The 27,963-nt window shown below is 40.5% G+C and overlaps 1 protein-coding gene across 2 annotated transcripts in view; it reads left to right on the top strand.

Annotated features, from left to right (window-relative positions):
• The window catches only part of IGF1R (insulin like growth factor 1 receptor), a 178,549-nt gene that overhangs the window by 142,153 nt on the left and 8,433 nt on the right, over window positions 1-27,963 (top strand). The window contains exons 6-19 of one of the 2 annotated variants that reach the window (XM_086620012.1): window positions 4,203-4,417; window positions 6,433-6,559; window positions 7,848-8,086; window positions 8,692-8,859; window positions 9,067-9,271; window positions 13,559-13,845; window positions 15,317-15,453; window positions 15,792-15,951; window positions 17,013-17,118; window positions 18,518-18,588; window positions 20,846-21,075; window positions 21,369-21,479; window positions 22,560-22,719; window positions 24,962-25,091. In XM_086620012.1, coding sequence (XP_086476138.1) covers window positions 4,203-4,417; window positions 6,433-6,559; window positions 7,848-8,086; window positions 8,692-8,859; window positions 9,067-9,271; window positions 13,559-13,845; window positions 15,317-15,453; window positions 15,792-15,951; window positions 17,013-17,118; window positions 18,518-18,588; window positions 20,846-21,075; window positions 21,369-21,479; window positions 22,560-22,719; window positions 24,962-25,091 — 2,346 coding nt within the window. The remainder of the gene's footprint in view (window positions 1-4,202; window positions 4,418-6,432; window positions 6,560-7,847; window positions 8,087-8,691; window positions 8,860-9,066; window positions 9,272-13,558; window positions 13,846-15,316; window positions 15,454-15,791; window positions 15,952-17,012; window positions 17,119-18,517; window positions 18,589-20,845; window positions 21,076-21,368; window positions 21,480-22,559; window positions 22,720-24,961; window positions 25,092-27,963) is intronic. The other variant, XM_086620014.1, reaches the window with a different exon arrangement.

The raw sequence follows: 27,963 nt of genomic DNA on the forward strand, positions 1-27,963 counted from the left end.
AGTAGCTGTCAGGCTCGTTAGAAGGTGCGAACAGGATCTGTAGCTGTTTCATGGCTCCTCGCTGAAGACTTTATGGTTTGCTTTCCTGGGATCATTATTGCCAGTCGGATTCTGTTGAGTTCAGACAGTTGGCGTGAGCAGCCAGGCCTGTTCTACCACAGCATTGCACCAAAGCAGTCGCCTTGTGCGCGAGAGTGTTTTAGGGATGAGCAACGCCCTCCGGGCTGGTGGCGAACACGGGTGGTGAGCAGGTCTGCAGCGCAGGCTCCCGCGGGGAGCGCCCCTCGCCTTTGTTCTTGTTTAAGCAGAGTCTCTAAAGACACGATTTCTCAGCTGTCCACGTGTAAGTGAAGTTTCAAAAAAGTGAGTTGGGGAGTTTTTACGCTGAGACGTGAGGCTGGGTTTGTGTGTGGGGTTAAGAAGCTCATCAGTTTGTTTTTTCAAACTGGATAAGAAAACACCAAACTTCAGTATTGGTAAGGTGCGTTACTTTCAACTCCACAGCTTACTGTAAAAGCCCACGGTTTCCTACCCATGTATTTGCCTGTGGAGATGCTGGTTTTTGCCAAATCAGCTGTTACCAAGTTGCTTATAATTTACATTCACAAGATGTGTGTGTGAGTATCTGTTAGAGACAGACGTTCTGTTCATAACCTCAGTGGTTCTGTTTGAAGTGCTGGTGGGCAAACACAAGCAAAAAAAAAAAATACCAGCATTATTAAAAGATTAGCAATGTTTTGGAAATTTGATAAAGTTCAGGCTTTTAGAGAACTGCTGAAGAAAGAGTCTATTTAAAGAGAGACCATCAAGTGGAGCATTTTGTTCAAGTATTGTCCTCCATATTGTTCTCTGTTGTGATGTTGTGCTGTGTATGTTTGACTTTGTTGTTGTCAGGTCCTCATCAGGGATCAGGGTCACACTGTGATACAGGTCTAGAACATATACTGTGTTAATAGACAGATTATAGCCAAAATGTGTCATGTTTTGTGTATGTAAAACAATAAAGGTTTTTCTGTTCTCCTGTCTCTTACTGGTTGATGTCCCAACTATCTGGTCTAGTGGAATTTTTCCATCTTTCTTGTCATTGTAGCACTGACAGTTTAACATCTTCTATTCTGTATGTCCTGCAGTGTTGCTCATCTTGTCCCAGGGTAGTCAGTCTGCCATAAACCTCTGCTGCCTGGTCATCTTCTGTAACCAGCTCATCCACCGCTCTCGTTGACAGTCCTCCGCCAGTTCTCATTCCCTTTTTGGTGCAAGACACTTGCCTTTACAGATCATGCATTGCTCTCTAACTAACAGTGCACTTATCTGATCATTACCCCTTTCAGGAGCTTTTTGTGCCCTCTACGCTATGGAGAGGGATGAAGGGTGATTGAAAGCTCGAGACGTTTTCATCACTCCCATCTCCTTTCGGTTTGGATCTCATGTTCTGCCTCGTAACTTTACAGTGGGTGAATGTGCGCAGATGTTGCGTTTTGTGCAGATGCAGTGTGAAGCTGGCTTTTCATGTATGCAGTCAATAATTAAGTGGCTGTGGGTGCTCTGCAGTCGGGGATACACAGCATGTAGGAATTCTCTCCTGTGGGTGTGCATGGGTTATGCAGGTCACGTTGAGGCTTTTTATGGCAAGCCTGGGACCAGATGTGCCTCCTACTCCTGTTGAGGTTTAGCCTGTCCTTCAGGCCATAATCTCCAGTCATTCCCTTAGTTACTGTCGCCAGGGTTTGATTGGCAGTGCTTTGTTTTCCTACACTGAATCTTTATTCTTCCGTGCTATCTTCCGTGGCATTCTGATTTTTTCCACAGCTGTTAGAGCCAAAGTCTGATATAATCTTTATTTAAAACTTTATTTATAACCTAAGCTGTAAGTGCACTCTAGTTGCCCTCTGCTCCACCTTTCAAGCCACGCAGTTCTGCGCCTCTCCTGTGACTGAGACTGTATATAGCCCTCCAAATGTGGTTTCCCTAGTGCTTGGAATGGTGCTAGCGTGACTTCCACTAATTTATACTTTCAGTGTATGTATGAACCCTTAGGACCTGTTTGCCTTGCTTCAGATGGCTGCTCAAACCCATGAGCCGCAGTAACTCCCAGCTCTGGCCCAGTCGCTGTGCAGTTGTGTAAAGCACCAGTGTGTGTTCGATTTGCCTCATTTATTCACACTCTTGAAAGCTTACCCATGTTGCTTTAATGCAAGAATTATCTCAAGTGTCTAAAGCATAATTGCCACGGTTGTGAGCAGGAGACAGGCTAGGCTGTTATTAAATATTTAAGATGGTTTCTGTAGTCGTGGAGCCACACCTCTGTTTATTGTGTTCAAGCTGAGTCTGGCTTTTTGGGTCTTTCCTGAAAAGCTTGGTTGCCATCACTTAATCACGCAGCTAATTATGGTGAAGTGTCATCTTTTCAGCAGTGCACAGGGAGCTGCAGGGATTTTAGTCAGCTGTAAAAGAGTAATAGGTGTCTTCAGATAAACACAGTTCTTGGTGCTGTCTGTCAAATCCCACATGCAGTTTGGCATCCTTGTTGTCTCCTGGCAAGATGCGTTTAAAACACAAACATGTATGTGCTCCCTTGTCAACTGAGCACATTCTTCTCAGCATCTGCCTGAAGCGGTACCAGGTATATCAACTTCATTAGCAATCAAGTCCTGAATAATTAGGAGACAGTTGGAAATAGGAGAAACCAGGTTTCTTTCGCATTGTTCTGAAAACACACTCAACATTTGTGTATGTTCCTTGGAAGTGTTCAAGGCCAGGTTGGATGAGGCTTTGAAAAACCCAATCTAGTGGAAGGTGCCTCTGCCCATGGCAGGGGGGTTGGAATTAGCTAATCTTTGAGGTCCCTTCCAACCCAAACCATTCTATGATTCTCTTTTACAAGAAGCTGCAACCATGGTCTATGCAGATTGCAACCAGAATGCACAGTTTTCACTTCAGGTTGGGTGAGAGAGGAATTAGCGTTAAATTTTAAACGAAGCAGTTGAAGGAAAATCATACATGAGTAGTATGTCATCTTCTTATGAGCCCCATGGTTTGTATGCCGTGTTACCCTGCAGCAACTCTGACTGTAAAGAAATTTGTAGAAAGCTTAGTTGAACTAAGCTGGCGTGGGCTTACCAATGCAAAATGACTTGCAGAGGTTGCAAGACTTCATGGTGTTAAGAATGGATTTTATCTTGATGTAGTTAACATTGGTGGGACTTTCCACTGAAGAGTATGACACATGCTGCCATGATCGGTTGGTTTGATGTAGGTGATAAATCAGACACAGACCTTTAACTCGTTTCCCAGTTGTGCATTCCTGTCCCTACTAATGCGAAACGGTAAGTGCCTTTGCAGGTGTTGTATTGCTGCTCATGTAAAGCCTGTAATCTTGCTTTTGCTGCACCTGGGTGTATGTTTTCCAATTGAGCACAACTGAGTGGTACCAGGAATTCCTTTTTAATATATACTGGGATTTACACACACCATTTTGCGTTTAGTGTCTGTGGAAGTAAAGGATGTTCCTGTTCCGCTGCTGTGCATAGGGAATGGTCTGAGCACATGCTGCTGCGTGTGTTGTTGGTTCTGTACCATGAAACGTGTGCCCTGTACTGTGCAGTCGGTGCAACTGTTTACTCTCAGGTTTGGATGTATTGGGGCAACTGTACTTGGCACAATGTAGGAAACCTCTACTGGGCCAAGAGGTAAACTAAGACAGAGAGGCAAGGAAACCTCACTATGCAAACTCTTACAGTTGCTTTTTGTAAACATAAGCAAGACAGCTGTGTTCACAATTTTATTTTGTTGTCAGAACTGTACCGTGCTTTTCCTCCCGTAAGGTATGTAAGGTTACTGCTTCTCATTTGCCACTAAATGGAAGATGCAGTGTAGAGGCCTGGTGTTCGGAGGACATGAACTTGTATTCCTCATAGCAGCTTCTATACAATTATTAAAACACATGTTGGAGTGGGCCTTGCATAGTGTGGTGTCAGTCTTGGAGTCTTGTGTTACAGTCATTTCCCTGCCCTCTGACGAAAGTGAGTATGCAGGGAAAACTTGTTCCGTGTGAAAGAAGAAAATTCTTTGCTCTGCTGAACACCCATTTAAAGTAATAAGAGGAAACATGGTGCTTTAAAGTTTGCTTATGTTAAGATATTCTTGATTGGAATTGGCTATGAATTAAAACTAATATTTTTCCTTCAAAAATTTCTTTCTAGGAATTATTCCTTCTACGTGCTTGACAACCACAATCTTCAGCAGCTGTGGGACTGGAACCATCACAACTTGACGATCAAGGAGGGGAAAATGTACTTTGCATTTAATCCTAAACTGTGTGTTTCTGAGATTTACCGTATGGAAGAAGTTTCAGGAACCAAAGGACGACAGAGCAAGGGAGATATAAATCCCAGGAACAATGGGGAGAGAGCCTCCTGTAAGTAAACAAACAAACAAAAAAATCTCAAGGCAAACTGCATAGGAGGATGTCACCAGAAAAACTCCCAACACACTACCATATTGTTGACCACTACAATATTTAGAAGTTAGAAATTACAGTACGCTTTCAGTTGTTCTAATTGGTCAGTTTTTAAAACGTAGCTGTAAAGTATGTTCACATGTGTGGAAAATGATGTGGTTACATAGTGACTATCTCATCTGTAAAAACCATTTGGTGAAGCCAACTGCTTTCCAAATACCATTTGTTTTTTTTTTTTGTGAAAACAGCATAATCTAACAATAGGAACATACCTGGGAAGTGAGAAATACAATCTAGTGATTTGGTATATCCAATGAGGAGCAGTCTCTGTTTCCTTCGTAAATGTGCGTCGTTATAGGTATTTTACTCTCTCAGATAGCTGCTCTTTCTTGATACTAAGGAGGCTGCTGAATAACAGTTCCACAGACACCAAAACAAACTGTTTCTGTTATGTTCAAACTTCTTTTCAGCTCTTGCCAAATATTTTGTCTTGTTGATAGAAGTGCTTATTGTAAACTCAGTTTTCTGTGCTTTATTTTCAAATTCTTTGTTTTCGAATTGAGAACAGTTTCCAGTGTTCTACAGTATTCCTAAACTTCAGTGTCTCTGCATTTAATTTTGAATTCTGCATCGGTCAAAAGTTATTGGAAAGTCCTCTTTTGGCTCCAGTGGTCTTCACATCAGGTCTCCAGGTGTATCCAACACATTTAAAAGCAATCTGTCATCTAGGAATTAACATGACAGAACGCTTACAAATTTGACATCACACTCAGACTCTTAGAACTGACAATGCATTTTTCTTTGGTCTTTTTGTGGTGTTCTTGGACCTGAGTAAATTAAAATGGATCTTGTGTATAAGTCAAGTCCCCTTGTTCTGGATGGTGTTTACAAAACTAGGACACGTACTCTGCTGAATGTCTCTTTAGGCATGATGCATAAATGCAGATGGCATAGATCCTTGTTGTAGGCACACTCCATTCTTTGCACATTCAATAGAGCAAAGGCTTGCAGTCCTGGAGGAGTTACAGACACACAGCCAGTCCGTACTACCACTGAGGCCAGTGCCAGCCGCTGCCTGTTTTTTAAAAAAAACATTACAGAAAGCTTTCTGACTCTCAGAAGGGGAAAAGAATCAACAAAAGCTAAGCTAAACTGCCTTTGAAAAGACAGCACCAATAGTGCCAGTGTACATAAGGGTGAAAACCCCTTTATTTTCAGAGACTTCTATGGAACATTAGAAGCTAACTCACAGTTGACACTTAGAACACAATTTCTTCAACCAAGAATTCAATTTTTAAAATACTATTTTGTTTTGGATTGGAAAGCTCAGTGAGTTTTCCAATGAAAAAGCCATTCATTTCAAAGCTGCCGGCTTCCATCCAGCTCTGTTCAGAAGAGTAGCTGGAAGCTGCTGCCATCAAATGGTTGTGCCGTATATGAACTGAGTTTTGGAGTTCTTGGTCCAGCCTCTCGTGAATAGGAACGTTAACGCCTTTGTTGTTTCCATGTTGCCCATTCCCTGGAAAAATGAATTGTTGTCAAAAGTTGTCCTGGAAAGGGAGAACACAGAGGCCAGTTACTTCTATGCGCGTGCGTTGGAGTTGGATGATGAATTTAATGCTTCTAAACCCGCCCTGTGAATAAACAGGGCTTCCATCCCTCACTCAGGGAGAGTCTGAAGTAGTTTTCAAGAGCTTTCTGATGATGCCTTAAAAGAAAATCTGCTTTAGAAAAAATAATGACAAGTAGTTCCAGCATACTGTAAAATGATTGCCAAGGTCATTGCTTACTCTAAAGCACTCAAATACAGTAGGATGAAATAGGAATCTCTACAGATATAAAGGCTGTTGGTAAACTGTGGTATCATAGGTGGTACTGGAAAGGCTAATTAGCTAAAACGAATACCTAAGAAACAGGAAAAACTAAGAGGTGATGTGATGCTAACTGTCTTGTCTTGTCTTTTTGTATTGCAGGTGAAAGCCACATTCTGCGTTTTGTTTCCAACACTACGCTCAAGAATCGGATTAAACTAACATGGGAACGGTATCGACCTCCAGATTATAGGGATCTCATTAGCTTCACTGTTTACTACAAAGAAGCGTAAGTAGATGTCGTCAGAGACTAATTGGGATGGTCCAAGATACAGTGGACAATTCTATGATTAATTTTGTGGGGTTTTTTTTTCATGCAATTTACATATCCCATCCAGTTTACATATTTCATCCTCCAGTCCTGCTTTTGTTCAAATTGTTTTCTTGATGGAGCACAAGCCTCCTTTAAAAAGATGATTGTTTTGATTGAAGCCTACCAATGGATTCCGAATCCATCAGGAAGTTTAAAATTTGGTGGGGAAAAAAAAAATTGGATGGTTTGTCTAAATTTGGAGATCTTTGTGAGTCATGTCATGTTTACCGAGATCTTTTCCTTCTTATAGTACTGACTAGAGAGCACGACAGATCAGGAGTTTGTCCTATCACCTTGATGTCTACTCAGGGTTTGTTGTTATTTAGGTTATCTAGCTTTAGTAGTTTTCTGCATTAGTATCTCTTGATAACGAAGGAGTGTGGGGCAGTTGCTGGAGAGATCCTGATTTCTTGAGAGGTGTCTCTACCATTTTACATCCTTGTAGTGTCTCAAATTTAACATAGTCAAAAATGCAAATGAGCACACTAATAACTCTCTAAGCAGTTTGGAGGTGGGAAAGGGAGGTTAAGAATGCTGGTAAAGATATAAGGAGCAAGGCTGTGAGACACAGAAGCACAAATAGTTGATGTCCAGCATCGCTTGAAAAAGAATGTCACTGTGATGGTGTACTATGATGCAATAAACTTAGTGCTGATGAGTTTATTGTAATTAATAACAAGAATAGTACTTTATATGCTCTTGTGCCAGTGTTGCAACTTAGGAAAAGTGGAACTATAGGACTATGTAAGTGTGTGTGCATTGTGTGGAAATAAAAGGGGAAAAAAAGCCTGTTGGACTGGTCAAGGCCAGTCATGAAAGTTTAGGTTCTCTATAGTAAAAAGCTCAGCCACTATCAATAACTGTTTTGAGTTGCTTCTGTTTCATATATGCTTAGTTGAAGTCTAAATATGCCTCAAGCATGTCACTGTCTGTTTTGGATGAAAAAAATATAAGTTTAGTGTTTTCCTGGAGAACCTTGTGTTATTACTGGTGACTGAAGGTAAGTCCTGCAGCTAAAGACGAAGTCTGAATTTTGTAGCGCTTGGAAATAAATACGGATTTTATTCAGTTTTATTCTGCTATGAAAACAAGTAAGCTTTATTTTTTCATTGAGCAACATTGAAGTGAGGCACTCTCATAAATATATGATGGTTTTTAGGAGAAAATAAATATTTTGTACTATTTTTTTCTTTTAATATTTCAGGCCATTCAAAAATGTGACAGAGTACGATGGGCAAGATGCGTGTGGCTCCAATAGCTGGAACATGGTCGACGTTGACCTGCCACCAAACAAAGAGAACAATCCTGGAATTCTGCTGCAGGGATTGAAACCTTGGACTCAATACGCCATTTATGTCAAGGCTGTTACCCTCACAATGATGGAAAACCATCATATTCATGGAGCAAAAAGTGAAATTGTGTATATACGAACCAATGCTGCAGGTGAGATCCTGGCCTCTTAGGTAAGAGGTTGATCATAGAATCATAGAATGGTTTGGGTTGGAAGGGACCTCAAAGATCATCTAGTTCCAACCCCCTGCCGTGGGCAGGGAAATCCTCCAGTACACTAGGTTGCCCAAAGCCTCATCTAAGCATGATAATGCTGCAGGAATGCTTATTATATTATTGTGCAAGTTCTGTAGCTAATACAGAAGTGGAATTTATGTGCAGATGATGCGCCTAAAGCTAGAAAGTTTCAGTAGTTATGAAAGCAGCATTAAGATTTGAATTAAAACTGGTGGTTCAGCATTATTTTCATTGGGAACTATGGGGCGTTTATTTAGAGTTAGGATTTCGAACTTTGTTCTACTGATGAAGGTAAATTTAAGTACAACTTCAGATTGACACTGTAAGTGGTTGCAGTTGAACCCGTAATAACTGTTGTTAGCGGGGCGTACGTAGGAAGTATTTTCTTTGAAATAGGATGGTGTTTTTTCTTGTGGTATAGAAATGTATTGGGATTCACTTTGAAAGCTTGCATGGAAATGCACTGTAGAATGCTCTTGATTTAAATACCTTCTTTTTCTTTTTTCTTTTTTCCCCTCCAGTGCCATCCATTCCCTTGGATGTTATTTCAGCATCCAACTCCTCATCCCAACTGATCGTGAAATGGAATCCTCCCTCCCTTCCCAATGGCAACCTCTCGTACTACATCGTACGATGGCAGCAGCAACCTCAGGACAGTTACCTTTACAGACACAATTACTGCTCCAAAGGTAGGAAAATGAAATGTGGTTCTGTCAAAACGCCTATGACTCTTCCCTGCTGGTGCACTTTTTTGACAAGAGCTAAAGCCTATGCCCTACTTCACAGCTCTCTTTGTGAATAACGACAGCGAGAAGGGAATGGGCAGACATGTATTGTTGTTGTGTTCATGATATGGAGAGAAAAGAAAAAAGCTTCCTCTGTTCTTTTCTTTTAAGACAAAGTCCCAATTCGAAGATATGCTGATGGGACCATTGATACAGAAGAAGCTACTGAACCTACCAAGCCAGAGGGCTGTGGGGGAGAAAAAGGACCTTGTTGTGCTTGTCCCAAGACAGAGGCAGAAAAGCAAGCTGAGAAGGAGGAAGCAGAGTACCGGAAAGTCTTTGAGAACTTCCTTCACAACTCTATCTTTGTCCCCAGGTAATGGATTTTGCCCACCTTCTCTTTGCAAGTGGGGCTAATAATTTCATTTTTGAACATTTTCTAGAGCTCAGGCTTCCTGGACGTGAAAACGTATGTAGATAACACCTGAAACACTTAAACATTGCCTTTCCTTCTGCGAGACAGTCCACAGCCTTATCTTGCAGTTTCTTTTTCTCACTAATTTTCATCTCTTTCTCTCAATTTTAGCTAATACTAAGGGTTCTTACCTATATTGTTCAAGGAGTTTAGTGATGGTTCCTTTTCAGAGTCAAGAGTCACTTGAGGAGCTCTTTGTCTACCAGGGTTTCAAGAGATGAGCAACACGTGGCAGACAAAGAGTTTCAGATGTGATCTTTCTCTAAAAAGCCATTTAAGTGCTTGTGTTCCTAATCTGAAGATTTATTTGCCTTTGAAATTGAGTGCATGGTCACCTCACAGAATTGAAGCTGGTCTTCCTTTCTCACTGCGCTAATTGCAAAGGGCATATTGGTTCCCTGAGTCTGTGCTGCAGAGAAGTATTAAACATGCCCACTCTTCCATGAGAAACACTACTGCTTGCACATCAAGTGGAATAGTAACGATTTTATGCTGCGACATAGAGTAGATACTACTGAATTAACTGGTGATTTTGATCCTTGAGTTTCCAATTTATCCTTCATGTAAGCTGTTCTTTCTTTAGATAGGTGGATCCTGGAGCCTAGCACACAGTGTATAGCTGTTAATGCTACAGTCTATAAACAGGTTTCAATCGTGCATGTTACCACATCATCTCTTTTGGCAGGTGAAGTTCGTGGTGAAGTCCTGTGTTTTGAGAACTCTGAAGTGTGGCATTGCTGCTCATTAAAACTGGTTTATATTGCTCTCCATTGTGATTTTTTGGACCTTTATTCAAGGATGTGTTGGATTGACTCGTTTAGGGTTGGGACTGTGATATGTGCAGAGCTTCTTAGCTTTGTCCAAAAAATGAGGAACTAAATACTGCCTCTATTTGGAAGTGCTAAGTGTTGTGTCTGAGCTGTGTTTGAGTCATGTTTAGCATTTGTGGTTGAACTTGTGCAGTGTTTCCCTACTGAGAGTGAGAACCAGCAGTGAAGGTGATGTACAGAGAAGTAACAGCCATCACAACTGGCCAGGATGTAATTCCTGGGAAATGGGAAATCTCATAAATGTGTGCTGATTTTGGACTTTATGAAATAGCACAGTTTTGAAAGGCATGTGTCAGGTCTAAACTACTTGAAAGTCGATTACAAAGGAATTTTTTAATTTCACCAAAGCTTTGTCATTTAATATGCGTTGTTTATCTTCTCCCAAATTTTCTTGCATTCCCTCCCTCCCAAAGGAAACTCCTAGAACCATGAACTGAGACAGTAACAAATAAACTGGCCAGTTCACAAAGAATTTCCTGAAAGCCTGAAAATGTTTTCTTAATTTATTGTCATAAGGGTGTGTTTTGTAACAGCGAGGGCAGATAAGGTACAACGCTCAGAAATAGCTGCATAGCTAAGCAACTTTTAAAGAGACTGTATGTCAGGGAAACGAAAGATTATGAGCTAGTGAGGTGTCTCCATGGGACAAATCTAAGCAGCTCGTTACTTGCTGATATCTATTTTTTTTCTTCTTTCCCAAGAGAGAAGTTAATTAATGTGTTAATGCAAGCCCCAATAGTAGTACTTGTTTCCAGTGTTCTACCTGTCTGTAGGATGTTATGGAAGAGATGCAGCATGTAATATAGTGTGAAAATATTTGACTGGGTGGTTTTCAGGTTGTTTAAAAAGCCCGTTGATCTAATCTTGTGTGCAGCTTCAGGATGACCCCATGTGTATTACTGCAGTGGTGAGGGAGGTTTAAACGTCAGGACTGTGGTTAGTCTTGAAGAGACACAACCACAGGAGGATGAGTTTTTATTCAAGATTTTTGATTCTCTAATCAGCAGGATGAGATGGGCGCTGTGTGTAGTCGAAGGTATCTGAGGAGTAACATTAAAATTGCCATAAAGTATGACACAGTTAGCTTTTATGTTAATGACCCACTGTTTTTCTTTTTAATTTCAATTTGATTTTGGTTTTTGTAGTCTTATTTTCTAAGTTTTCACTTGCATTTTTCTTACTTCCTCTCCTTCGACAGAATAGATGAATTTTCATGTTTTTATCACTAGATTTTTCCTTATTTCTTTGGATGCTTGTTTTTTGGCTTTATCTGTGCCTTTTGTGAAAGCAGGAAGCTGCTTGACAGAAAAGCAGTGGTGTCAAATCTCTTGATGTTTTAATCATGTTTGCCTTGTGGTTATCCTTCAAGTCTTTTTCTCTTCCTGATATGACTGTAGTTTTCACCAACAAGTTTTGTGTTGCTTTCTCTTTATCTTTTCCCCAAAGCAAGGTAGGACTATGCCTTTATTTTTTTTTTTCAACCCAGATACCACCAAAGAGTTGGAACTTCATGCATCTCATAAAAGCAGTGATAGACAAAGTCAAGCCTTTTGGGTTCTTGCATGTGCTTTTGTGGTTGATGGAAAATGAACTTATTTTCCCTGCTTTTACCACCAAATCTGTGCAAATGTTCATTGGTTCAGTGCTGGACATCCCATGTGCTTTTAATGGTTCAAAAGTTCTTTTTCTGCTGAATAAAAAAGTAAACAAATACTCATGGTAGGTGAGGTGAATAGGTTTAGTTACATCCATAAATACCAGTGTAGAGGAGATGCAAATGCTCACATCTCCTATGAAATTCCCACATGCCCCACTGACAAGTTAAGACATTCACTTGCATGTTGCTTAAAACAATTTCTTGGTAACTTAGGAAGTTTTTTCCCTGTCTTCATTTATTTCTGTACTGTGGTTTACATGGCATCTGAGAGTGTCAAAACAACTACTCAAGACGTAGTAAAAGGATTTTGGAAAATTTTGTAGTGAACTCCTGAGGAAAAAAAAATTCATCCAACCTCTGCCAGAAGATTTCAAAACGAAGTCAGCCTGTTTTTGGCTCTCTCTGCAGCAAGCTGTTTTGTGGCTAAATGTACTAAGACGGTATATTTGACAGCGAATTAACTTCTCCTGTTGAGTCATCTCTCTTCCTGTTGTGTGTTTGAGGGAGGCCTTATTCTCCTGATTTGTAACTCACTTTTTGATAGAAATGGATCAGACCTCAGCTTTGTCCTTGGTAACTGTTTCACTGACCAGATGCTAAATGGGCACTGGCTAAGTGATTTCAGGTGGGATAGGATTCCAGCCAAAACTGGTTTTGTAGTTTGACTCTTCTTACATTCTTTTGAACTCCCCTGGTGCATTGCTTTCCAGGCATGAGCAGTCCTGCAGACTTGCAAGACTCGGCGAGCAGGAGCTGGAAAAGCCAGCTTGCCCTGTGTAGTTGGTGCTCCTGTGCAGACCAGCCTTGGGTCTGACACAAGCCCAAGTGACAAGTGTGATGTGTAGCAATCGTGTGTTTATTAGCTAATACCATCCCAATGTTTGTAAGAGTGTTTTCACATTGATGCTTGTACTGGTACTCAGGGCTGCCCACTACAACGGTTTCTTAGACTTGAGAAAGCAGTAGTGTTGCTGTAAATCCTCGAGTTTTTAACTCTGCATAAATTTCATCCAGCTATCTGTAAGGCAGAGCAAAGTTGCTCGGTGAACTCTTTGCTCTACACGATATTAGTACTGTGTTTTCTCATATAGGAAGATTGTTCCTTTGTGGAGCTTTTGTTTGGGTGAGAGAAGCAGGGACACACAAATTACCACAGATTGGTGGTGATTAGTGTTCACGGTTTTCAGCTACTTTCCAAGGTTTCTTCTCTCAGTGTAATGCATTCAAAGTTCAGTAATTTCATTGCAACTGAAAAGAAAGTTAAGCCTACTGAGAGCTGGCTTTGCTAATCCAGCACTTTGAACCAGTTTTTTCCCAATACCTTTTCAGCCTTTAACATCGGATTTTTCTTTTAATCATCACCGTTACTGGCATTAAATACAAATCTAAGATGCTTATTGAATAACAGTGAAGCCATTTTTGCTATTTGATTTATTCTGTGAGGTCAGAAGTTCACATGTTTATCTTGGGGCGCAGTGTGAGCTTCAGAGTTTTGGTTGTTTTCTGACCAAAAGAGAGAGTAAAATGATGTGCTGCAGGTTCTGATTTAAGAGAAAGCTTTTGTCTTGTTTTCCATTTTCCTTTACTTAGCTTTTTAAATAGCAGAGTTATGTATTTTACTGGGATGTTTTTTGCACAGAGCTGGAGGAAAAGTGACGTTTCTCTGAAGAGACCTTTGCTATACCTGTCTTTGCTCCACAGACCCGATCGGAAGCGGAGGGATGTGTTCCGAATCGCCAATGCCACTTTGGCCACTCGAAACAGGAACGCGACTGGGACGGATCACTTCACCAATGTTTCTGACGCAGAGGAGAGTGAGGTGGAATACCCATTCTTTGAGACCAAAGTGGATGGCAAGGAGAGAACCGTCATCTCCCATCTCCAGCCTTTTACCCTTTACCGCATCGATATTCACAGCTGCAACCATGAAGCTGACACGCTTGGTTGTAGCGCTTCCAACTTCGTCTTCGCAAGAACCATGCCTTCAGGTATGCTCTGACAACTATAAAGCTTTGTTTTATTTTCTGGGGAGAGATCAATCTCCAAAAACAGTGAAAAAAACAATGGGCCATAATAAAAGATTATATACATGAAAATAAATTGAAACTATATGAAACTTTTGTTAGAGTAGTTTAATGTCCTTGATTGGTCTTTTGTGTGTACTGAGTGATTTGTATTGAGTGTGTGATCTGGAGAAAGGCAGAAGTGCATACATTGACTACCGAGATCATTATGAGATAATCCATTTCCTAGTGACATAGGTGATAACCACAGACATGGTGGTTGAAAGGTGGTTGAAAGGTTTTATTCTTCGGTTCCCTGAATGGAGACAGGAACATTTCTCCACTAATGTTTAGTTTTGCTGTGTTCACTCTGAACCGTTTGCAGATGTTAGAGTTTTGTTGGTGGGAACGTTTGCCAAATGTTACTTCTGTCACAGAATGACCATGCATTTGTCCAGCCTGGAAACAGGAGGAGTACTGTGTTGCTTCGTGCCCGCTTGCCGGAATCTAGAGTACTTCAAATAGGAAGCACTGAATGCTGCACTCATGTTTGGGACTTTTACAGATTGTACTTCTTCTGAGAAGAATAGAGATGATTTTAGTGTAAGCTCATACAGCAAAGAGCTTCTGACTCCAGCAGATGTCTGGGAATATTTGATGCAGAGTGGTAGCAATTTTGTTTTGTCTCTGGAAAGAAAGGCTATCATAATCCAGATCCAGATGTGTGAGTAAAAAAGCAAGTAGTATTGCTTATTTCAAGGAAATAAGGAAATCTGTGAGATCAGGGAAAAGGAAATAAGTGTTCTCAGATTTTTAGTGCGTGGCTCTGAAAATTCTGTTTTCTTCTAAATCTAACAACTATGTTTTTTGAGAAAGTAGCCTTTTTTCTTTGAAACAGTCTTCATATTCTTGTTACGTTTTGAATAAAAACCATAAAATTATCAAGAATGAAACTGGAGATAAAACAATTCCTGAATTGCTGATGAGACTCCATTTTAAACTGTGACAGATTTCCTAAGACTGGATGTTTTAGGAAAGGGATGTCAGTGGGTCAGATCTGACATGTTTACAGCCGTTTGCAGTTTGCTCTTTACAGCCATTTGGTGGGAATAGCTGTGTCTGCACGATTTTAGTGTAGTGGAAAGTTTGGAAGGAAGAACCAGATGCTGATAAATGGATTCTTAGCACACAGATAGAGCACAGTGAGTAACACAGAGCCCATACCTGCAGAAGCTGTATACACCGCACTTTTTCTGGGAATCAGAAGTTCAGACTTTCCTAACATCTCCAACAAGCCCCTGGCCAATGCATTTTGTTCTCTGGATCTTTGAATAGCACTTACTGAATGCTCTGATACCTAAAGAATAGTATGATCCTTTTATTTTCCTCAATTGTTGCATAAGTTCCTGTTTCAGTAATAGGTGTTCTTCTCCTGTCGCTTGTAAATGTTTTGCAGAGGGAGCAGATAACATTCCAGGAACAGTAGCATGGGAAGCAAAAGAAGAAAATACCGTCTACCTGAAGTGGCTGGAGCCTGCAAATCCAAATGGACTGATACTAATGTACGAAATCAAGTACGGGCAGCATGGAGAGGTGAGGATTTGACATTTCTCTGTTAAGAGTTACAGCTGGTAACGCTAATTTATACACAAAATGGAATCTTTCTTAGCGTGCTTCTGTGCATTGCTACAGACCAAAGATAGAAATTGAGATTTCAAACACCCAGCCCCAACCAGCATGCCATTCCTTCGTTTCATTTATTTTGACAATTATTGAAATCCACATATCTCCTTAAGGTGTTTGAAATAAAACTGATCAGATGGGACTTTTAGTTATAAAAATTAGCTTCTCCTGCAGCCATATAGTTTTTCTCAAGAACCGAAGGAGTGTGAAGAGATTGACATAAACTGTAAATTGCTTTTTTCTTTTAGGAGAAGCGGGAATGTGTTTCCAGACAGGAATACAAGAAGCTTGGAGGAGCTAAACTAACCCACCTGAACCCCGGAAACTATTCTGCTAGAGTTCAGGCCACTTCATTAGCTGGAAATGGGTCATGGACTGAGCCAGTCTCTTTCTATGTGCAACCCAAACGTAAGATGAATGTTTATTGACTCTGTCAAACTGGGGGACTATTGTCTTTTTGATAATTCCTGATGTTTACATATGTAACTGGGAATATGAGCCTCTTGTCTGTACTCTGAATACTCGTCTTATTTGCTGATGTTTCTTTAGGAACTCTTCTCTGTTCAATTTTTTGGCAAGTGGTGTCAACCGGGGGGTGTATCTGAGGTGTGGTCCTTTTCTTGCACGTGTTCCATGTATATGAGAGGTGCAACCAGGTGGAGGGTTTGTAGAACACACTACTGCGGCTTGCTATGATGTACAGCTCCATTGGGAATGTAATGTTAGCCATAACAACATGGAGCTGAATTGTACAAAACCTGTGGCAATAAGGCAAACCTGCTTTAAATTGCAAAATAATACAAGAAACAAATAATTTGTTTAGAGTTTTGACTGGCAGGTTTTTCTAAATATCAAGATGTTTTCCGTATGACCTGTTCCGAGTGACATTTGATAAAGCTAACATCCTGATGAAAGGGTGATGCCGGTCCTGACAATGGGAGTAATTTATATTTTGGAAGAACGCCACCGTAGTGTCCACAGAGACCCTCTCGAGAGCTCCTGTATTTCCTTGTAGAGCAGATGTATCCACAGAAGACTGGAACTCTGTCTTTTATTCATTTTTGATTTACTAATTGCTGAACTTTGAAGAACTTGAAGTAAAGCACAGCGTGTGCATATTCTGAATATAAGCAATTGCAAGGTGAACGAAAGGTGGAAAAAAGGTGAATATGCAAGTGAACAGTTACATATTGTTCACTGAGGAATGTAAGTCCTTAAGCATAACTTGTGAAAACAAACCCGAGACAGACGCTGTTCTGTACAAAATTAATGCTTTTCACTGTCTGTTTTCTTGTTCCACTCATCTGCAGTCAGGGAGTGTTTCTGAGTACATTTTTCCACATCAGACAAGAAAATGAGTACTTTGATTTCTTCCCTGTATGGAAATATACTGAGTGGGTTTTGAATGTTTCTTTGTTAAGGGAGATTTTATAGAAACCCTGATACAATTGTGTTCTTGTTGGTTGCAGCAGCAAACTATGGAAACTTCCTGCACTTGATAATTGTGCTCCCTATTGCTTTCCTGCTCATCATTGGGGGATTACTGATAATGCTGTACGTCTTTAACAAAAAGAGGTGAGTTGTACAGGCTTGTGGTTAAAACTGCAGGAGGGGAATGTTTATTTTCAAATCTATGCCCATAGAGCCAGTTAGAATTAAAAAGAGAAATGACATTCAGAGGGCTCAAGAAGCTAAAGTAGATTCTGTCATGTCGGTGTGTAAAAGGAGGTGGTTTAGAGTTACCAGCAAGCATCTGGCTGCTGCTTGAGATATGAAGAGGCTTTTTATTACAGTATCATGTTTGAGAGGGAAGAGAAAGGACTGTCAGGAACGTATCCACTGGGACAATGATGGCAGACCCTAAACCTATATCATCAGAAACTTTGACTGAAATATGGGTCAATATAAATAATGAAAGCTTAGTTCAGTTTAGGTTAATTTGATTTCTCGTGAATTCTACAGGGTTTTTTGAGTCTTTAATCAACTTAAATTACATCCTGGACAGCACAGTCTAGAGGACTGTTGTTTTCCTCAGGTTGTGGTTTTTGGGTTTTTTTTTTGGTAACTAGTGATTTATTTTTTTTATTTAATTGAAATACGTAATCAGAACTTAATAGAAGTCAGCGCAAATGTTCAGCCTTGCAACTTTCTAGATATGGGTTTTTTATTATGCTCATATAAATTATGCTCATTGAGTCTTCTGTTATTTTCAGCCCTAATTCATTTGTGTGCAGACAGTAGTGCCAGTTCTCCTCAAGCACTCTAGAAAGGGCTTTGTACCTAGTGAAGTACAATACCTGCCTGGCCTGCCCTTGGGCTCTTCTAGATGAAATGCCTGATAACTCGTCTTTCTTTAAACTGTTGTTCTAGCCCATGAGAATGTTTTCTCTTTTTTCTGAGGTCTGATTGATAATTTTATTTCTACAGCCTGCCTCCTGCAAGAGCTTTCACAGTGCTCAATAAATATGTCTTATTCCGAAAATCACCCCAGTTAAATTGGAGGGTGGGGTATGTGTGTTTTTAAAATGAAATAATAGAAACACTTACAAAATAGTTGAATGGATTTCCCTGTTAAAAACAGCCTTGTCCTTTGCTAGGTCACTTCTCTCCCACAGTAGAGCAGGTGATGTTAAAGTATGTTCTCAGCCACAGGTTTCCTGGGTGTATCACCTTACAGCTGCCTTTTTTAAAGAAAGTTTACCCAGCAACTAAAAGTACCTTGTGTTTACACCTTTCTGGTGCTAATTTGGTACGGAGAAGACTGTGGGTTTCCTGGGAAAGCTGTTCTGGGCTTTTTTCCCATTGATTGTGTGAGGTAGAATAAGAACTTGGTTTGAACCCTTTGTCTGAAAAGCTCTCCACATACAGTAAATAATATTCAGTTGCTGAGCAAATGGTGGAAAATCTGTAGAAGAGGTGGTCTGAAATTTACTTAGGTTTAAAGATTAAAAAAGAAAAAACAATATTTCAACAGGAACAGTGACAGACTGGGCAATGGAGTGCTTTACGCTTCTGTGAACCCCGAGTACTTCAGTGCTTCAGATGGTAAGTGTGGCCTTATGCTTCTGATGCTTTTACTTTCAGGTATTCGGTTTGTGTCTGACTTTGGAAGGTATGAAACTCTAAAAGGGATGTTGGAAAACCACTTTCTGTCTTTGTTTTATTAGCACAGCCATGGAATCCATCATTGATAATACGTAAATGCCACCTGTCTACTGAAACTGGGGAGTTTTTGATATTTTTCCTGTAGTTTATTCAACTGAGGCAAATTTGGATGCATTGGTTTCATTTTCAGATTATCATCTACTCATCCAGTGGTGTTTTCACTGGAATGAAGGAAGAATTCATGAATTCATCATCTTTCATGTTTGCCCTTTTAAGTCCTATTCTGACCTATTGGAACAAACCCACTGTTTGTTTCTATGTCCTTCTCACATGAAAAATAGTAACGCTTAAAAAAACCAATACTGTCTCCTCACTTCCCATCCCAATAAAACTCTCCAAAAACTTTTCACAGTAACAGAAAGAGAAGAGTAATATTGTGGGCTTCCAGGTATATCACGTGCAGAAATTTTGTATTAAAATGTGCATGCATGTTTAATATAATCCATATTTATTTCCCTTAATATCTGGAGTGTAGATAAGCCTGTTTTTCTCTAGCTGGCAAAACATTTTTTTAAAGCTAGTTTCAAATTGACCTAATGTATTTGTGTCTGATTTATATATTTGGCCATGACGGTATTTAGAGGTATTAGACTGTGACAGTGTTCAGATGGCAGCTGGGGTATTTGAGTGCTCTGTCAACAGAGGTAAGTAAGTGCAGTTCTTAAGTCAGATGTGGGGTTTTGAGGGCATTCTTAAGAGTTTTCTGTGGGAGACACAGTGTGGATAATGCTCAAATCTTTAAAACCATCCAGGAAATAAAAATCCTTTAAAACAAAATTGCTGTTCCTAGAACAGCATTCTTTTTTGGGATTTGCTTTCTGTATGTCTGTATTATTTTCCTGAACTTCACTATCGCAGGAGGTTGTGCCTGCTAGTGGTGCAGATGAACTTCTTGCCAGTTCTTGAGCTGGCTGTCCCTGAGCAGCAGCAGGAGCTGAACAAACCTGGCAGTCCAGGGATCCTCCGCTCTGCATCTCCAGAAAGTCTGTGTGCTGGAATTGCTGTGGAATGGAGAACCTTGGAAATACATCTTTCTGACTAAATGAATTGCTTTAAAAATAATGAAATACAAAAAGCAACTAGGTTCCCACTGGAACTGTACTTGCTAGATAATTAATTTATTGTTCCTCCCACCCCCCTGAGTTGTGGTTGTCTGTAATGAGCACGTGCTCGTGCTGTACGGGGTACGTACGTGTGGAGCCCTGCGAGTGCAGGAGGAAATCAGAACATCAGACACGTTTCCTTGAGGCATCCATTCTTCTGTTTAGGGTTTAGTTTGGTGCTGTTTCTGTAGACTTCTTGATGTAATAGTGTTTCCAAAAGCCCCCAGAAGGCTAATGGATTTAGCCAGAGTGGCAGTGGACTCTTATTTTTTTATAGCGGCACCACTGGGGTTAAAGGTCTGTCAGTGTTCATGCTATAATCCTCTATTTTTGCATCCTGTCATTTCACCCATCCGGAGCATGTGACAGAACTGTCCTCTGCTTTGGTGACTGATAGGCAGCAGCATCAGTGACTACTCAGATGTCTTCTTGCCTGAGGCAGTTCTCCCTCCTGGCAGTCACCTTCTGAGGTCTCTCTTCTGCCTCAGATCAAAGACGTGCAGGAGCAGCAAGTTCTGCCTTTACTGGTGCAACAGTGGTTGTGCAAGTGATCAGAATAGTTTCATGCAAAGAGCCTGCTAGATCAGAGAGTCTGTTTCCCTCTAGTCATAAAATCAATCTGTTAATAGAGAATACAGCAGACACTAAACTGATACAGATGATCAAGTATGTTTGACGCTGCCTGGAAGAACTAGAAAAGCAAGGATCCCAAGAAAAGCTCAAGCCGACAGTATTGATTCAAGCCTCTTCCCACCCTGGTTTTGTGCTTCGAGGTTCCTTATTTCTGTCCCATTATGTCAGTACTATAGTGAGCCTCTTCCAGTCCATGTATTTCTTTAAGATTTATTTGTGTGCCAAGCATCTACCTGTTTCTGTATGGGAAAGCCCATGGGCTATTTGCATCGTGCAAGGTCTCAGCATTGTGTCTAGTGTTGTTTACAGTAAAACTGTTTGGGCAGTTGGCATTGTAAAGGGGTGAGTGATCACACCACTTGCAGAAGTGGAACATCGTGGCCTCTTCTTTCTCTCCGTAGTGTATGTTCCAGACGAATGGGAGGTGCCTCGTGAGAAGATCACCATGTGTCGGGAGCTTGGGCAAGGCTCCTTTGGAATGGTGTATGAGGGAATAGCCAAGGGAGTGGTGAAGGATGAGCCAGAGACCAGGGTGGCCATCAAGACTGTCAATGAGTCTGCAAGCATGCGTGAGAGGATAGAGTTCTTAAATGAGGCCTCGGTGATGAAGGAGTTCAATTGTCACCATGTGGTAAGTCATGAAAATCTGACAAGGCTGTGATTCATACAGCCATGGTGCTTACTGGCATGAGAGTGTTCAGGGCACGTCTTCACTGACGAAAGCAAGAACTTGGGATTTTAGCTTCAACTCTGCACAGCTTTATAATGTTCTTAAACCACGAGGCAGAGAGTGGAACCAAATCTACTTTCAGACCTTTCTCACAGGATTGTGGGTGTTTGGGGCTACATAACGACATGAGTAAGTGATTACTGCAGTTCCAATAGCTGTATTTGTAATTTCAACATTGATTTTTCCTCTTCCAGGTTCGGCTGCTTGGTGTGGTTTCTCAGGGCCAGCCTACGCTGGTTATCATGGAGCTGATGACACGTGGGGACCTCAAAAGTTACCTGAGATCATTGAGGCCAGACACAGAGGTCAGTCATGAGTTGCTGGATGTCTTTTTTCTTTGGTTAGAATCAGCTCTAACAAAACAGCGTCATGTTGGAAGCAGCAAGCAATTAGCCTTCCTTGCCCTTCTCCTTAAGCTCTAAGAACAAAACATGAGCTGCTCTGTGATCTGCAACACCTTTTTTCATGAGGAAGCTGTTGCAAATAGCCTCATGCACTGCATGGAATAGGTCCCTTCTTGTGTCATTGAGTCCTGTTTTCCAGATTTGAATTAAATTTCTCACCTAATCTGATTTGTCATCAAGATGTTAAAAAAGGGACTAGTTGAAGCATACATGTTAGGGTGATGGTTTCATGTTGTATATCCTGCTTGTTGCCTCTGTGGGAAGGTAAAAATCTAATGTCGTAGCTAATATGCGTACTCTAATACTCTGAACAGCTAAAATTGCCACATGTGATACAGGGTCTGAAGGATAAAGATGACACATAGGTCACTTGCCACTGAAATGATAGCAGACTGCGTAGGAAATGAGCCTAGCAGTTTTGCTCTTGATCTGGAAATTTTGATGTGAATAACTTAAAGGAACAGAACATGTTCTCCTCATATTTAAGAGTAGAAGTAATTCAAGAGAAATCTGGTTATGGAGAACTGGAGAACAGGAAATGAAATCATTTAACATCATCTGGTTGTTTATGAAGATGGTGAAACAGTAGAAATCTATAGAATAAGTCCTCTGCTTTGTATCTCAGAACTTGCATGACAGGAGGGTGGACATTTAAACTCCATAGGTGTAGGATAACATCCTTATATCAGAGAGTCTTTCTGGCTTGTATTCCTTAAAATAGAATGGCCTGTTAGAAAAGAGCTATTTGGGAGTTCTGTTCATAACCCAGCTTGGTGTGTCCAGTTTTCCTACTAAGGAGATGGTATGGTGTACATAATCAGGAGTTTCTGTTTAGTCTAGATCATGTCAGGCTGAATTCTGATAATATGATTGTTGAAAAAAAACAGTAATTTAAAAAAAATAGTTTGTTACAGTTTATAGAAATAATTACTTTTTTCTTCCCCCCACCCCCTACCTGTTTCATCTTCTTATCTTGCTCAGAATAATCCTGGCCAGGCACCTCCAACTCTGAAGAAGATGATTCAGATGGCAGGAGAGATTGCTGATGGGATGGCATACCTCAACGCCAACAAGTTTGTTCACAGAGACCTTGCTGCGAGAAACTGCATGGTGGCGGAAGACTTCACAGTGAAAATCGGAGGTGCGCTTTCTTGACTTCTACACAAATGGAAAACGTCATCCTCAAAAATCCACATCTTAGAAGGCATTTTAATTTTTTGAAAGCTGTTTGAAAGACCTTTTAAAACTTAGCTCTAGTTTAAATTTCTGCAGAGTGAAATATGTTCCTTATGAAGACTTGTTGTGATTCAAGGCCTGTGAGCCGTCAGCATTGAGTTGAAACTCTTGGAATACCTCTACTTGCTGTTGTTCCAGTGAGGAAATCATATAGCATGTGGGTTTAAAAAGAGCTGGTGAAGCAGCGATTTGAGGTGCAGATGCTGCAGACATCTGGGTGGATGGCACAGTTATCACTGGTGTGTCATTTGCCTTTCTGTTAATGCTCAGAAATAACTCCACCTCCTGTTTATTGGTTCAAGAAGAACAATTTTAGGATTATTTTAAAGCATATCTGATTTGGAAGTGGAATATAAGACTTGACTTCAGCTGGATGCTTTCCAGTCTGTACTGGAGTTCTGCTTTCCAGACAACAGAATGGCTTTGCCTCTGCTTTGCGGTTAGAACACCACTTTTTTTTTTTTTTCCCTTCACCATCCCTCCAGAATAGTGTCAGATGAGTTTTTTCTGACTTCTCTCCAGAGAGAGTGATTTTAAGCTTTTGGCTGTTTTTGAGTTGTGCATATTAAAATAACATGTATAGCAACAGCCTTCTGCTGTAGGAAACGAATTCTTTTTCTCTGAGCTTAACTCAGCTATTTTGATAATTTGTGTAAGTAATCCTGTCATTTGGGAGAAAGAAAAAATGATTTCATTTTGAGTCAGTTAATTAGGAAATAAGATCTTTGGGGGATTTTGTGCATTTTCTACAGATTCAGGAGAAGTCAGCCTGAATTCTTCCTATTCCAGTTTTCTCACTCCTCCTCCCTCCACCAGCGTGTTTTACAATTCTTTGAACTGAAGATGGTGCATTTCTTCCCTTTAACGATGTACATGGTTACCCCAAAAGCATTTTGTGAAATAATACTGCACTGCTCTCATTTATGTACCAGCATTCAAAATCCCTTCATGCAGAAACAGTCTAGGAGCATCTTGACTGGAACACGCCAACTCAGACTGTTTAGAGCTCAGAGGAAGAGCTTTATGCTGCACTGTCCTATGCTCGTTGCGTATCTGTTTCTTATTTGCATTACATTTTTAAAGAATTTTCCATTCAGCCAGGATAAAGTCACCGTGGTGTGTGGGAGTGATGAAATAGCTGCACAGATGGGCTTTTTAGTCATAGTCACTGAGGGTACCAGCGCCCTTAGCAGACAAGGAATGCGAAGGATCAGTGGTCAGTCACTCGTCCAAGCCTGGTAATGATGACACCTGTAGACTGGTAATAACAACTGTGAGAACTGGAGGAATTCCGTCCTCCTTTCACTCCACTTTTCCCAGAAAAAAAAGGGGCAACTACAGTGTGTATTGATAAAATGCATTTTGCCCTAGGTCTGCTGTGTTAGCAGACAGCATTTAATATTAGTAAGAGATTTGATGCCACTTAATTTCTTAACTTTTTGGTTAGTGTCTGAAAACATAGTTACTGGTTTAAATAGGCTAGGCCAAGACCCAGCAGTTTTGTGTGCTGATGGTACAGAAAAAAAAATCTGGAAAAAATCTGAGTTACAGTCAGTAGATGAACATTGTTAGATCCAAGTCTTGCAAATTCTTATGTATTTACAGCTAAGGGCATGCGTGTAACCTAAAGCATGTCTTTAATATTGGTCTGTGTTAGTCATATAGGAATAGTCTAGTCCTCTGTAGCATTTGGAATATTATACAGAAACTGGAAGTTACCTTTGAAAAGTGGAAAAAAAGAGAAATGAAAGAGAAGCATTTCCTTCAACCTGTAAGATTAAAGACAATAGTACTAAGTACTAAAGGAGCTTTTTATATTTTTTAAAAAGTAAAGAAAATCATTGAATTTAGAGAACAGGTTAGTGAATTATATGACCTTCAGAAGACATAGCTTACTGCAAGGCTTGAACATAAATCCTGGAACTTTTCATATTAATATATTTAAATCATTCAGACTTCTCACTCACTGAAGTCAGTGGTAAAAACGTCTGCAGGTTTTGTTGGGAAGGAAGCTAGCTAGCCCTAAGGCAGCAGGTAGAGTGGTAACAGATTGCAGGTTCTTTGCACCAAACTGTGATTCTCTGCTTGCAGTAAGGGGAAACGTTCACCATTTTATCATGTAAACTCAAAACATTTATACTTTCTAGATTTTGGCATGACAAGAGATATCTACGAGACAGATTATTATCGTAAAGGAGGGAAAGGTTTGCTGCCTGTCCGCTGGATGTCCCCAGAATCACTGAAGGATGGAGTCTTCACAACGCACTCCGATGTCTGGTAACAAAAAACGGGCTCTGAAAACCTGTTTTAGCCCCTCTTCTTTCTAGCCTCTTTTCTTGTTTTAGTAGACTTAACTAAGCATACTGCTTCTCCTGTCTCTTCAAAGGTAACTCTCTTTTTCCACTGTGAAGCATCCTGCTTGTTTCGTATTTGCATTGCAAAATCAAGAACTCTTGACATTAAATTCTGCTCTCAGAGAGAGCAGAATTAAATGGATTTCCTAAACTGGAGGTGGCGGCATCTTTCCTGCTGTGGGTTGTAAAATCAGTTGCGCAGTGAAAGACGTTACCTTCACCTGGAAGAGCAACTTGTCGTGTGTTTCAAATTGCCTTCCTTCGAGAAGAGCATTAAAAGTTGCCAAGAATATAGAAAGGTTCATAGTGCTGACCTCCTTTTCTATCGAAACATTCTGTGTAAATACCTCCACTTGCCCGCAGATGGTTTGTGTACACTAGCAGGTTTTTTCTTGGGAGCTCTCCCTTGTGTATATCCTTCTCCATTTGGAGCTTTGTTTGCTTGTTTTATGTACCGCAAGATGCAGAAATAGGTTTTTCTTTAAAAGCACATTGCCTAGTTGCTGTATCTGTGAATTTATTAGTAGAGGCATTCAGGAAATTTCAAAATATACTTCTTAGAAGAAATAATACTCTGGAACAATTCCCCCTCCCAACTTTTGCAGATAGGTAGGGAGGACTTGGCAGAAGATGAACACGTACTGGCAAAACCTCTACTCTGTCTTTTATGGTTTCTCTGCCTTCCTAACAAGATGTTTTTACTGCTGATCTGTTACAGAATTGGCAGCTGATTGCCTCCAAATGTCTAGAAGTCAGTAGGAATGGTATTTTAATAGTAAGCTGCATTTTCTTTAAACAGCTTGAAGATTTTGGAGTCAGTGGACTGTAGTCCACAGCACCAGCTTTGAGCGAAAGGTTCGTAAGAGGAATTATGTAGCAAGTGGAAAAGCAAGCACTAGAATGTTGCTTGAATTTTTTTGCATATGGCTAGTAACTTATTTATGAATCCAGTAACCCTCAAACTTGGAAATAGATGAAAATAACCACTTTGACTTGAAGGGGAAGCCCTGGATCAACCATTTATCTAACAGAACAGTGCAGACATGCGTTTGGCAGTCCCCCTGCAGTAAAAGAATTTTGGGACTTGTAATGGCTTCACAAAGAAGACAGAAATTTGGAATATATCAGCAGAAAATCCCCAGATGTAGATTTGAAGGAGCCTGAAGTGAAGAGCTGGCAGACCTGCCCGTTCTTACCACACAACAGTAACTCATAAGTCCAGCTGTCATCTCCAGCCATTGTGGCCAAAGTGGACTGCAGTGGATCAAGTGTTGAGCTTCAGTGACGTACTGCACTTGTTCCACACACGCTTCCCCTTTAACCTGTAACTGTTCGGTGACGTTATTGTTTAAACATAACTCAAATTCCAAACAAAAAATCCCCACAGATGTGACACCAAATCAAGCGTCAGAAGTAAATTAGTACTTCAGTTGTCGCAGGAACTACGTAAATTTTCTCCCTTGAACGTTAACAAGATTTGACATTCGTCAGTCGTTGAGCAAACAATATTGCAGTTTATCAGCGGGGCGGTCTGAGCAAAGTTATCCTAGTTAGAAGTCACATGAAGAAAAGTAGCTTACTGATTGTAAAGTTGGAAAGCTTAGAGAGGGAGGAGTAAAATCTGACAGATTTTTACTTGAAAGCATAGAGAGAAAAAAAATTGCTTTATCGAGAGCAGGTCCCCAGCTCTCATCAGTATTTCAGACAGTTCCTCCTTGGGATGTTTTGTTGTCTTCATTGTTGGAAATTACTCTGAAATTTAGTTCATGTAGGTATACTGTCTTGAAGTACAAAAATATTGGTTCAGCATGAGGAATATGCTGTTTGTTTAGAACACGTATACGTTTGCATTTGCCACGTGTATCCACAACTTTAAATTCAGAATTTCAGTCTGAATTCCAAATGTAGTGGAGCTGGACTTACTGCTGTCATGAAATAGTGTCTAGTTGCTTGATCTGCTTACAGCTACAAGCATCGTTCTTGTTTACTTCTCGATAACTTTTAAACCAGATGCTGGACCTCTCTTCATACCAGGAAAAATTACCTGACTCGTACTGGTTGATACTGAAGCTGCTTCATGAAACCATGTAGCTTGGCTGTTTTGGGAGCCGTTTATTTTCATCAAACAGTAAAAGATGTTGAGGTTGTTTTTCCTGCCTTTTTGGTCGGGTATTGTGACATCTGGTTCCGTGTTCTTCGAGATTGGTTTTGGAAGCCAGAATGTCCAAAAGACAAAACTGTGTGAGTGGTCAGAGTCCAAGATTTATAAGCTGTAAGGTGAGATGGCAACTGCAAAAAGAGTGTCTGGAGGTTTCAAAGGGTGGAGCTTTATTTTAGCAATTCATTCTTCTATTGCTTTTCAGACTGAAGAATGAGGTAATTAGACGAAACTGTTTTTGTTGTAGTTAGGGAAGGAGAACATTTTAAAATTAATGTAATGCTGTTGAGGGTGAGGGTGTATTTCTATAAATAAGTCTTCAACTTGCATTCTTTTGGAGCTGGTAGTTGCCTTGAAGGAGCAACATAAGTTTATTTGTTATGATAATATGGCTCGGAGGTGCACAAGACTTGTTCTCATTATTCCTGCCGTGATCAAAGTAGCTTCAAAGACACCAAAATGTTGAGTTGACCCTCTGTCCCTCCCTCCCCTGAAAGGCAAACAATTGCCAGTCTGTTTGTGGCTGCTGGCTCCAGATGCAAACCGTTTTAGATACAGTAGATAACTGAAAGATAAAACCACTCTACCACAACCAGCTAATAATACTGGACTCCTGTTTTCACAACAATACCCTATT

This window comes from Tauraco erythrolophus, chromosome 14 (genome assembly GCF_009769465.1).
Source record: "Tauraco erythrolophus isolate bTauEry1 chromosome 14, bTauEry1.pri, whole genome shotgun sequence".
NCBI lineage: Eukaryota > Metazoa > Chordata > Aves > Musophagiformes > Musophagidae > Tauraco > Tauraco erythrolophus.